This window comes from Coregonus clupeaformis, chromosome 13, assembly GCF_020615455.1.
Source record: "Coregonus clupeaformis isolate EN_2021a chromosome 13, ASM2061545v1, whole genome shotgun sequence".
Classification (NCBI taxonomy): domain Eukaryota; kingdom Metazoa; phylum Chordata; class Actinopteri; order Salmoniformes; family Salmonidae; genus Coregonus; species Coregonus clupeaformis.
This window is the reverse complement of record NC_059204.1, coordinates 48,972,411-48,985,736: the sequence shown is the minus strand read 5'-3', so window position 1 is coordinate 48,985,736 and position 13,326 is coordinate 48,972,411. Positions and strand designations below refer to the sequence as shown.

The 13,326-nt window shown below is 41.0% G+C and overlaps 1 protein-coding gene across 1 annotated transcript; it reads right to left on the bottom strand.

Annotated features, from left to right (window-relative positions):
• Nucleotides 1-2,158: 2,158 nt before the first annotated feature.
• Nucleotides 2,159-12,981, bottom strand: si:ch211-114c12.5 (E3 ubiquitin-protein ligase TRIM39). The gene is made up of 10 exons (XM_041895327.1): nucleotides 12,809-12,981; nucleotides 12,252-12,347; nucleotides 7,515-7,657; nucleotides 7,299-7,379; nucleotides 5,018-5,119; nucleotides 4,614-4,739; nucleotides 4,334-4,468; nucleotides 3,691-3,742; nucleotides 3,513-3,566; nucleotides 2,159-3,076 (listed from the first exon to the last, which is right to left on the bottom strand). Exons 2-10 carry the CDS (start codon nucleotides 12,292-12,294, stop codon nucleotides 2,541-2,543), a joined length of 1,272 nt encoding a protein of 423 aa, XP_041751261.1. The 5' UTR covers nucleotides 12,295-12,347; nucleotides 12,809-12,981; the 3' UTR covers nucleotides 2,159-2,540.
• Nucleotides 12,982-13,326: the final 345 nt, after the last annotated feature.

Below are 13,326 nucleotides of genomic sequence, written 5' to 3'. Positions count from 1 at the left end.
GAGCTTCAACTGAACATCTACCTCCCTAGTCATTATATTGTTAACTGTAAAGTTCTGTCAACAGTATCCTGCCACTGCCATACGTGTCTAGCTGTTTAGCGCAACATGTCTCTTCTACAACACCCCTTTTATCATGATGTTGAAATGTATGCTTTGGTAGTGTCTTAAGACAGCCTTACCAGAAGAGTAGCTGATTTGGTTCTGGGTGCCGAGAATACGTTTTGGGTAAAAAACCTTTTAATGTTCTGCCAAATAGACTCCCCTCACAGGTAGACACTTGCTGTTTTCAGAACAGGAATTTGTAAGACACTGCAGAAATATTGCAAAAAAGTGTTAATTTAAATTGCAGTCCTAGTTGGATATTTTTAAGGTCCAATTTATTTTTTTATCTTTATTCTCTTTCGTAATTTTGTATCGGTAACATGTTTTTGTACCCTTTTTTATTTTTGTTAAGAGGAAGAGTACACACACACACACACACACGCCAGAATATCTACCAAACACACTTTTTATTAAACTGCCACGGAAATACATTGACATTTTCATAAAACTATTAAAGAAAACATTACATTTTCATTAAGTTTGGGTTTGTGTGATTTATTGTATAAATATATATGTATTAGTAAGTGTGACAGCATGCATGCAATGTAAAGCTTAGACAATTTGAAGTTACATTATTATGAAAATATTTAATACAAAAGTGATTGGTCCAAGCTTGATCAATTTCTTCTATTCTTATATATATATACAGTACCAGTGAAAAGTTTGGACACCTACTTATTCAAGGGTTTTTCTTTATTCTTACTATTTTCTACATTGTTGAATAATTGTGAAGACATCAAAACTATGAAATAACACATGGAATCATGTAGTAACCAAAAAAGTGTTAAACAAATCAAAATATATTTTTATATTTGAGATTCTTCAAATAGCCACCCTTTGCCTTGATGACAGCTTTGCACACTCTTGGCATTCTCTCAACCAGCTTCACCTGGAATGCTTTTCCAACAGTCTTGAAGGAGTTCCCACATATGCTGAGCACTTGTTGGTTGCTTTTCCTTCACTCTGCGGTCCAACTCATCCCAAACCATCTCAATTGGGTTGAAGCTGGGTGATTGTGGAGGCCAGGTAATCTGATGCAGCACTCCATCACTCTCCTTCTTGGTCAAATAGCCCTTACACAGCCTGGAGGTGTGTTGGGTCATTGTCCTGTTGAAAAACAAATTATAGTCCCACTAAGCGCAAACCAGATGGGATGGCGTAACGCTGCAGAATGCTGTGGTAGCCATGCTGGTTAAGTGTGCCTTGAATTCTAAATAAATCACTGACAGTGTCACCAGCAAAGCACCATCACACCACCACCTCCATGCTTCACGGTGGGAACCACACATGCAGAGATCATCCGTTCTCCTACTCTGCGTCTCACAAAGACACAGCAGTTGGAACCAAAAAACTCACATTTGGACTCATCAAACCAAAGGACAGATTTCCACCGGTCTAATGTCCATTGCTCGTGTTTCTTGGTCCAAGCAAGTCTTCTTCTTATTGGTGTCCTTTAGTAGTGGTTTCTTTGCAGCAATTTGACCATGAAGACCTGATTCACGTAGTCTCCTCTGAACAATTGATGTTGAGATGTGTCTGTTACTTGAACTCTGTGAAGCATTTATTTGGGCTGCAATTTCTGAGGCTGGTAACTCTAATGAACTTATCCTCTGCAGCAGAGGTGACTCTGGGTCTTCCTTTCCTGTGCCGGTCTTTATGAGAGCCAGTTTCATCATAGCGTTTGATGGTTTTTGCGACTGCACTTGAAGAAACTTTCAAAGTTCTTGAAATGTTCCGTATTGACTGACCTTCATGTCTTAAAGTAATGATGGACTGTTGTTTCTCTCTGCTTATTTGAGCTGTTCTTGCCATAATATGGACTTGGTCTTTTACCAAATAGGGGGATCTTCTGTATACCACCCCTACCTTGTCACAACACAACTGATTGGCTCAAATGCATTAAGAAGGAAAGAAATTCCACAAATTAACTTTTTTTTTTTACGAATTCTGATTGGGTGGGCCTATGCCCTCCCAGGCCCACCCATGGCTGCGCTCCTGCCCAGTCATTTGAAATCCCTAGATTAGGGCTTAATTGATTTATTTACATTTACTGATTTCCTTATATGAACTGTAACTCAGCAAAATCTTTGAAATAGTTGCATGTTGCGTTTATTTTTGTTCAGTATAGATACTAAATATATACTTCAGAGATACTACATAGATACTAAATAGATAATTCATAGATACTAGATACATCATCCATGGAGGCAATAGGAGGGCTCTTAACAGATATTTTGAGGTCACGGTTCCAGGATCAAGGTTATCTGTTGTTGCTGTAAACCATAGGGTGGTTTCACTCACACTGATTAAGGCTAATCCTGAGAATCTCCATTGAGTTAGTTTTTTAGTCCAGGACTAGCAGGAACCGCCCCTATGATGGGTAGAGGCTCTTCTGACAGACACACGAGTTTGGGGTTCTGAGATTAGGTAGGGGGTGCCTAGTCTACATCTCTGACATACTTCGGCGATGAGATGGTGATGAGGGTGCGTCCATCCAGCGGAGCAAACAGTGGATACAGCTTCTCCTTGAAGTTATCGGTGAATGTATAGATGTGCGCCCGGGTCTCCACGTTGTAGAAGGAGATCTGACCCTCCTCGAAGTCCAGATAGATGCCCACATTGCGGGGCAGCATCTCCAGGGGCAGGGAGGTCTCTGGCTTGGTGCAGGCATATAACTGCCTCGTGCTGCGCCACAGGGCCCAGTAGCCTTCGGCGGGGGTCATAGGGAAGCGACCGTGGCGTTTGGACGTGGCGGTGGTCAGACCGACTCTCCAGTATCCGTTGTTGGCCAGGGTGACCTCCCAGTAGTGACGTCCAGAGGACATGCCCTCCCAGCCCAGGACGCAGGGCCAGCCATCATAGCGCTGCGTGCTGAAGTCCACCTCTGTCGTGCAGTGAGCCTCCTGGACCTTCTTATGGTCGTCTGAGAGCAGCAGCCACGGGTGGTTGGTCATAGGGTCCAAGTTAACGTCAACTATGTAGGAGGACAACGTGAGAGGAGAGGTTTTAGTGCATGTATATTGTGTTTCTGGGCAATAGAGGACCACAATTGAAATTATTTAAGTAAACCTTTTTTTCTGTTATTCTCGGTTATTTTGAAAGCACTGTATCCACTTGTATGGTTGGAATTGTATTATTTTAAAATCAAATCAAATCTGTCCATCTAAATACACTCTGCAGTGTTTCCCAACTCCGGTCCTCGAGTACCCCCAACAGCACACATTTTTGTCGTAGCCACAGACAAAAATACCTGATTCAACTTGTCAAGGGCTTGATGATTAGTTGACAAGTAGAATCAGGTGTGCGTGTCTGGGGCCACAGCAAAAAGATGTACTGTTGGCAGTACTTGAGGACCAAAGTTGGTAAACACTGTACTGAATTATGAAATGCAGCAAATGAAGCATAATTACCTGAAGCACTGCAGATCCAGTTCCACACTGAGTTTGGGATGTACTTAGGCGTTTCTGTCAATTCAGGAGAAGACGATAACATACCTCTATAACATTCAAATGTTAAAATAATGACACTTTTCAAACATTCACAGCCAGAAAGCAAAAAGATTTGGATGTTAGGAGGGGGCGAACATACCTGTTTTCCAGGTGCGTTGTTTCATAGCCAGCCATAGCTGGGGAACGATACCCTATAGGAGGAGCAAAGAGAAGGGTTGCGTCAGAATTGGGGCAATGCCAGTGGTTGATAGAGAAAGAGAGCAGGGGCCAGAGGGCATGACCAGGAGTAATAAAGGAGGCACTGTGTTACCAATGGGCAGTTCTAGAGGGTAGTATTCCATTCCAAAACAGTTGACTCAACTGTAGGTAATAGAAAGGTCAGCATGAAGTATTGCTGATGGTTTGTCTCTGATCTGATAACGATTTATATTGGCTAGTCTATAGCCCCTTTGATTAGGCGGCTGCCTTATCACTGCTTGCATAAGAGCTTTATCTGGAGCCGTCCTCCTCTTTTGGTTGACACAATGTCATCCGAGGACAATATTCTAGGTGAATCGAAACCTAACTCAAATTCTGTGTGTTGCATTTGAAAAAGGTAGATGGTACCAATCATAGCTTGAAATTGTAAAGACATTTAATAAGACTGGATCCTACAAAGATTGAGAGAAATGTGTGGGTGGCAGGGTTATGGTTAGGGTTGAACCAGTATGTGGACATGAAGCTAGGGTTGTGGTTAGGGTCAGGGTTAGGATTGATCATAGGGTTAGGGCTGTGTGCCTCACTGTGCTGCTGTCCTCTTCCTTCAGTAGAGACCAGGTGATGAACTCCAGGAAGGGGAGGAGGGTCACCAGCTTCTTTTTATTCAGCTCCAGCCGTCTCAGCATCTGGGTGAGCTCATCCCTCATCAGACCACATCTCTGAATGGACACAAACAGTGCAAGGTTCATGAACTGATTTGATCTCACTGAGACTGACTCTGACCTTAGATCAGGCAACCTCTACCTACACCAATGATATGTATAAATCAGCAATGATGGCTATGACTGGCAAGAACACACACACCTCTGTGACACTCTGCAGCTCCTTAGCCCATTCCATGATCCTCTGCTCTGCCTGTGTGGAGGGGTCAAGATCCTCCCTGTTCTTCTCCAGGTCTACGAAGTCACCTCGCTCCTGTATCCAGGAACTCTGTGGGACAGGGAAAAACATATGAAGTATAGCCAATTACTGTGTTTGTATCAGTGTCTCATTATCTCGTGAAATAAATCATTGTTATGAGTAAGATTCATGGATTCTCAATTGATCATCCTGGTTTCATTAATTCACATCATAGTAAAGTATAGGAGATCACTTCCCCCCTCCACTTCATCTGTCTTGTCCTAGTCAACAGCATCCATATTTTACAGTATGAATATGCAAGTTGCTCGAGATGAGAATTGTGAGAATATTGTTAGTAACCCACTCACTGTGTCCACTCTCTTCAACTCCTCTGCCCATTGGAGGATGAGTTTTCGACACTGTTCCAGACTCTGTACGCTCTGCTGGTCCACTCTGGCATTCTTTCTGAGCTGCAGAACAACACACAATAACAAGTTGATGTACACAGCACAAAACTGTCATTTACACTCCATTCAAGACATCAGACCAGGGTTCAAATACTATTTGAGCATTTCCTCTAGCCTGCTAGATAGGTGGGGTTTACAGTTTTGTGACTATTCTATTGGTGCATTAAGTCAGGCAAGCTCAATCAAGCACAGATAAAGTATTTTAAATGATTTCAAATAGTATTTGAACCCAGGTTTGCAAGAAATTCCGTAATTTGCCCCAAAGCTTCTTCCCATTCATATGTCAGCCCACAACAACCACACCCACTCCTGTCCCAATGACCTGATGTAGCATCTCCCCCACCAAATTTAGATCCAGTATCTTATTCCACATTTAGTTTATCTAAGGACTGGTAAATTATGTCATAAGAATTATACAGTTTTTTATCAACCACCGTGATCCATGGATTTATGACATAAGGTCTCCCAGAGCAACGTTTATGAAAGTCCCATAAAACAACAACAGTGAAGGCTCTATTTCCTTGTCAAAGGCCATTCTGGATTACGGCTCAGGATAAAGGTTAACTGATAAACATGCCATACCGACATACATACACTGTAGATAGAATATGATGCATAATATTTTGCTCAAACGATCAAATCCAAAACAAAGCATGATTTCCTTTAGTGATTTAATTTAGTGATTGCATTTAGTTTCTTCAAATGATGTGAAGTAATTTACTGTCCATAAGCAGATCAAACCAGACAAAGAAAGAACTCAACCAGGAAACCATCATGACAAATCTATAACCAGAAAATTCATGTTCTATCAGCATGAAATAAACTCCATTATAATCCATAACAAACTAAGACATCACGCTGAGTAGTCTCATTTTAGTCAGAATGTGACTCAATAGAATTTGACATGTGTTTCAATAGAATCTGCTCAACAACCACAAAGCTTTCAAAAACAGAGATTAATTTATACTCTTCTTGCCTCATTTACTCAGTATATAAGGTGTTATACATACCAGTATACCGTGTGTGTACCTAGGGGTAACTGAGGATTTCAACTGTCAATCTACATTACCCTACAACAGAACGCCACCTCCCATACAGTGTTTCAGTACTCCTACACATATGATAGATCTCTACATCCCAATAAAGACTGATCAAGAAATATACAAATATACAAACAACAAAGGATTTGGGCCCAACGTGGGACCCAGTCCCTAAGTCTCAGGCCTACCTAACCAAACCTTATACAGTAGGGCCCAGCCCAGACAGACCCTCTGTCTCAGGCCTACCTTGCAGACCTTAAATATATTTAGTCTCAGGCCTACCTTGCAGACCTTAAATATTTAGTCACAGGCCTACCTTGCAGACCGTAAATATTTAGTCTCAGGCCTACCTTGCAGACCTTAAATATTTAGTCTCAGGCCTACCTTGCAGACCGTAAATATTTAGTCTCAGGCCTACCTTGCAGACCGTAAATATTTAGTCTCAGGCATACCTTGCAGACCATAAATATTTAGTCACAGGCCTACCTTGCAGACCGTAAATATTTAGTCTCAGGCCTACCTTGCAGACCTTAAATATATTTAGTCACAGGCCTACCTTGCAGACCGTAAATATTTAGTCTCAGGCCTACCTTGCAGACCGTAAATATTTAGTCTCAGGCCTACCTTGCAGACCTTAAATATATTTAGTCACAGGCCTACATTGCAGACCGTAAATATTTAGTCTCAGGCCTACCTTGCAGACCGTAAATATTTAGTCTCAGGCCTACCTTGCAGACCTTAAATATATTTAGTCACAGGCCTACCTTGCAGACCGTAAATATTTAGTCTCAGGCCTACCTTGCAGACCGTAAATATTTAGTCTCAGGCCTACCTTGCAGACCTTAAATATATTTAGTCACAGGCCTACCTTGCAGACCGTAAATATTTAGTCTCAGGCCTACCTTGCAGACCTTAAATATTTAGTCTCAGGCCTACCTTGCAGACCGTAAATATTTAGTCACAGGCCTACCTTGCAGACCGTAAATATATTTAGTCACAGGCCTACCTTGCAGACCTTAAATATATTTAGTCACAGGCCTACATTGCAGACCGTAAATATTTAGTCTCAGGCCTACATTGCAGACCGTAAATATTTAGTCTCAGGCCTACCTTGATTCTTAAATATTTTGTCTCAGGCCTACCTTGCAGACGACCTCCACCTGTTGTTTCCACTGTGTGATGAATCTAACACAGTCATGCAGGCTACGCATGTCCTTTAGGCTCTATAAGGAAAGAGATACAAAAAAGAAAATCAAGCTGTCAATTCAATGTCTCTCACGTTCACTATCCATATAATTTATTCTCAATCTCTCTCTTTCTCTCTCCCTCTTGCTCCGACTCTAATGTCCATCCTGTACCTGTTGTCTGGATGGTTTGCTGCTGAGTGTTTGTTTATTGGAGGTAGGTGCTGAGTTGTGAGTCTGTAGATCTTCTGGCAGTTCCCATCGTACTGCCCCGATCGAGCTGTCCTGCGTTGCACTCTCCTCGACATCGTCGAATTCTGACACACACATACACAAAACCAAACTTTGTCAATTGATTATAGACATTTTACAAGGGTTAAAATTAAATTTTAGTCATTTAGCAGACGCTTTTATCCAGAGCAACTTACAGGAGCAATTAGGGTTAAGTGCCTTGCTCAAGGGCACATCGACAGATTTTTCACCTAGTCGGCTCGGGGATTAGAACCAGCGACCATTTCGTTACTGGCACAACACTCTTAACCACTAATCTGTCTGATAAGGCATTTACTCTACTTGTACTTAGAAGTGATATCAGAGTAGGCCCTATTAGGTGATAGCTAGACGGACCCAAAATACATGTAAAGTACTATCTTACAGTTGAAGTCGAAAGTGGTCATACACTTAGGTTGGAGTCATTAAAACTCGTTTTTCAACCACTCCACAAATTTCTTGTTAACAAACTATAGTTTTGGTAAGTCGGTTAGGACATCTACTTTGTGCATGACACAAGTAATTTTTCCAACAATTGTTTACAGACAGATTATTTCACTTATAATTCACTGTTTCACAATTCCAGTGGGTCAGAAGTTTACATACTGTACACTAAGTTGACTGTGCCTTTAAACAGTTTGGAAATTCCAGAGAATTATGTCATGGCTTTAGAAGCTTCTGATAGGCTAATTGACATAATTTGAGTCAATTGGAGGTGTACCTGTGGATGTATTTTAAGGCCTACCTTCAAACTCAGTGCCTCTTTGCTTGACATCATGGGAAAATCAAAAGAAATCAGCTAAGACCTCAGAAAAAACAATTGTAGACCTCCACAAATCTGGTTGATCCTTGGGAGCAATTTCCAAACGCCTGAAGGTACCACGTTCATCTGTACAAACAATAGTATGCAAGTATAAACACCATGGGACCACGTAGCCGTCATACCGCTCAGGAAGGAGACGCGTTCTGTCTCCTAGAGATGAACGTACTTTGGTGTGAAAAGTGCAAATCAATCCCAGAACAACACAATGGACCTTGTGAAGATGCTGGAGGAAACAGGTACAAAAGTATCTATAGCCACAGTAAAACGAGTCCTATATCGACATAACCTGAAAGGGCGCTCAGCAAGGAAGAAGCCACTGCTCCGAAACCACCGTAGAAAAGCCAGACTATGGTTTTCAACTGCACATGGGGACAAAGATCGTACTTTTTGGAGAATGTCTTCTGGTCTGATGAAACAAAAATAGAACTGTTTGGCCATAATGACCATCGTTATGTTTGAAGGAAAAAGGGTGTTGCTTGCAAGCCGAAGAACACCATCCCAACCGTGAAGCACGGGGGTGGCAGCTTCATGCTGTGGGGGTGCTTTGCTGCAGGAGGGACTGGTGCACTACACAAAATAGATGGCATCATCAGGAAGGAAAATTATGTGGATATATTGAAGCAACATCTCAAGACATCAGTCAGGAAGTTAAAGCTTGGTCGCAAATGGGTCTTCCAAATGGACAATGACCCCAAGCCTACTTCCAAAGTTGTGGCAAAATGGCTTAAGGACAACAAAGTCAAGGTATTGGAGTGGCCATCACAAATCCCTGACCTCAATCCTATAGAACATTTGTGGGCAGAACTGAAAAAGCGTGTGTGAGCAAGGAGGCCTACAAACCTGACTCAGTTACACCAGCTCTGTCAGGAGGAATGGGCCAAAATTCACCCAACCTATTGTGGGAAGCTTGTGGAAGGCTACCAGAAATGTTTGACCCAAGTTAAACAATTTAAAGGCAATGCTACCAAATACTATTTGAGTGTATGTAAACTTCTGACCCACTAGGAATGTGATGAAAGAAATAAAAGCTGAAATAAATCATTCTCTCTACTATTATTCTGACATTTCACGTTCTTAAAATAAAGTGGTGATCCTAACTGACCTAAGACAGGGAATTTTTACTAGGATTAAATGTCAGGAATTGTGAAAAACAGAGTTTAAATGTCTTTGGCTAACGTGTATGTAAACGTCCGACTTCAACTGTATGCAGGGGCGGCCTGTTCAATAGGGCGATATGGGCGACGCACTGCCAAACGGGAAAAGGAAGGGATTTTTTTTCTAATCAATTATATCACGGCAACAGTAGTTATCAGTGTTGTAATCTATACGTCTGATCTGCCACAGTGCCACACTGCCACTAAATGTCGAATCAGGCTAAAGTCGTGCTTCAAATGGCTCCCCCCCTTTTGGGGGCGATTTCAGTCAGGTTGAAAATCGCCCAGAAGTCTGTAATAGACTCCCATGTAAAATCTATTTTTTCAAATTTCAGAGCCTTCAATACAATCTCAATGGGTGTCTGTGGGCTTGCACTTACGCGCTTTCGTCATACGTTACGTAACCATGAACGTAACTGAGAAAAGAGTGGATTGTTTGAAAGAAGTTCCTTTTTGTCGGCGAACAAATGGAGATAAATTGGCAACGAAACAATTAGGACCTCCCAGACCAAATTTAATAATTCAACAGGTTTCTACTAAAGGCGGAAAGTCCTACACCCGATGATTTTCCAAAAATTGGTACGAACGAAAAAAGACATTGCCACTCACTCAACTGGATCACGAGGGATACAGGCTAGCTGTCCGCCGCCACAACGATGAGGTTAGTGTTGATAATCACAAGTTTACTGGATGTGGATATGGTGTAATAAAGGCAGTTTATTCAGAGGTAAATATATCTGGAATCGCGTTCACGGACCCGTTCGTCAAACTCTTAGGGAGCTATAAATTAAGCCCCATTACTTACCATATCAGATAAGAGAAATTGCTGCAGCTACATATATTTTACATCCTGGCCCTACATAGTTCACTATTTGCATCACTTACCAAAATATTACATGTGGTCATATATGCTTGGAAAGTGGAGATGCCATAGAACGTCAAAAAAGTAAACATTGCTGGAGACACATAGCCGTTTTGGAGAAGACATCGCGTTTGCTAGCGAAGAGATTTGTTGTGGCAAATGAACTTGGGCTGGGAATTGCCAGGAACCTCACGATAAGATATATGCATCAGCATTGCGAGTCTCATGATTCTATACGTATTGCGATTCGATACTGTGATTTTATTGCGCACCATATGTCTGTTGCAGAGGGATCAGAAAGCCATGAGAACGAGTTTTGATCAGTCATGGAAATAAAAGTGCTGAAAACAAATTGGCTCCCAATGTGAAAAGATTGAGAACAAGCTATGAAGGAACAATAATGGTGTTTTGGTGCAGGTACAGCCAACTAGCGCTAAAATATTGCGATATTGTCAATACAGTATATCGTAAAGTATCACTATGTAACTCGATTTCTTTCACCCCAATCCCTCAAATTAACGGTAAATAACTGAATTGTTTGCCCCACATTTAGCTAAGATGATTAGCTAGCCAGCTAAAATGTTTTATTTAGTTAGCAGTCGCATCTACAATAGTTTACTGTCAATAACATGTCTCCAAAAATGACGTGGTGTCTCCAATTGTGTTGACATTTTACAATTGCAATGCGCATCCATGAGTATCCACTTTCTGTAGCTCAGCTGGTAGAGCATGGTGCTTGTAACGCCAAGGTAGTGGGTTCGATCCCCGGGACCACCCATACACAAAAATGTATGCACGCATGACTGTAAGTCGCTTTGGATAAAAGCGTCTGCTAAATGGCATATTATTATTATTATTATTATTATTATTATTATTATTATCTGAAGAGAGCCCCGAAACATTGTGTGCAGACATTTTATGCAATAAATGAAGTAGGTTCAATCTAGTAGTTCTGATCTTCTGATTGGTCCTGATGAGTTGGGCGAGGTCCCCTGCAGGCTACTGTCACTGTTGCATTGGCTCTGAGTCGGGTTCTCTGTCTTCAAATGTTCAGCCTAAGAGAGGGGATTTTTGTGTGTGTGTGTGTGTGTGTGTGTGTTTAACAGTGATGATGTGTGTGTGTGTGTGTGTGTTTAACAGTGATGATGTGTGTGTGTGTGTGTTTGTGTGTGTGTGTGTCCTCAGAGCAAGAACTCGTGAGTTGGAAGAACTGAGAGGCCTATGGCGTGGGTGTTGTCCTTGGCCACCTGCTGACAAGGCTGACAAGATAGGACCCTTTTGTCCATTGTTATTGGATAGGAACAGAACTTATAACCAGCTCCTGACCTAAATAGATCTTAGCACAACATTTTACTCAACATATCATATTCCATATTCACTATAACAAATATATTTACTACGACATTAGCAAGAACCGCCACATCCTCAGCCAGCTAATCCAGTGTGTGAAGTTTTGCGGAGTGTTTGAGTTAGCTTTGCGAGGCAAAGATGAAACTGAGGGCTCCACCAACCCTGGTAAGCCAACACTTTTGAGATCAGTCAATAAATGCTTCTGGTATTGACTTATATGCTGCCCCTGTCTTCATGTTGTTGCTGGACATATCTTTTTTTAAATGTGTGTAGGTCACCTAAATCATCAGAAAAATTGCCCCTCCTGAGAATTTTTTCAGGAGCCGCCACTGACTGTATGTGTATATGCAGCTACTGGGGCTTTCAGGTATGGTTACATATCATATAGAGGCATCATAGGAAGTCTGTCATAATGCTGAATCAGCATTGACATACAATAATAAACAACTTACTGATCTTCTTCTCCTTGAGAATACTCTTCTTGAGAATACTCATTTTTGATGTTTATTGAGCCACTTTAGTGCTTTTGTATGCAATTGGTGTAGAATCTGAAACAACATTCACATAGTAGGCCTTAGTACTCTCTTTAATACAAACATAGTTGCCTGCCTGATCATTTTGGCAGTGTGTGTGCGAACTGATCTTTTCTTTTATCACTGAGCTATCAAATAATAGCATAAATCAAATAGGTTTATATGCAAACCTGTGGCAATTAAAGTCAAATCGTCTATTTATCTATCAGTATAACTATCATCCATGCAAAAGAAAAAGGACATGCTATCATTATGAAATAAAGAAAACATCATTTTTACATTTACTATAACTGTATGAAATGGTAACATCACATGGAATCACCTCACAAAGAAGAAAATGTCACACAAGACTGATTAAAAGATAACCAAAAACAAGTCAAACTTCATTGAGCATGTTTTAATTGATAATAATTAAACTGATAGTTCATCCTAATAATTGATAAAAGCAGTGCATATATAACTGATAAACATCTTACCCTGTGAGGGTCCTGGCCTAGGAGTGAGAGAGATAGAGACCAGGTTGTGTTCCGTCTGCTACCCGTCTGCTACGGTGAGAGAGAGCTAAAAGATCAAAAGCCTCTGGTACAGAGAGACTTAAGTCTCCCAGACAGACAGTCATGCTGCTGTCACCTTTGGTCCTTTTTATGGATTCCCAATCCCAGCAGATCTAGCGTTCATCAGATCATAATCACGCACCATACCTTTACTATCTACCTGAATGTAGAGATGCTATTTTACGGCATATGATTTAACATAATTACAGAGAAAGAAAGTCGATTGAACTTTGTTAGACACTTAGCAATAAAATCTACTGAATTAAAATACACCACAGATTTATGTACTCGATTTATATAAATGTATACACAGACTAAGACTTAATTTGATAGGAGGTATCATGCTACAAAACAAAACTCATACTGTATTTCTCCAGAGGTTGTGTTTACTTGTTTGATAAAGTTAAACAAATCTGTATATTATATTAAAACCATTCTTA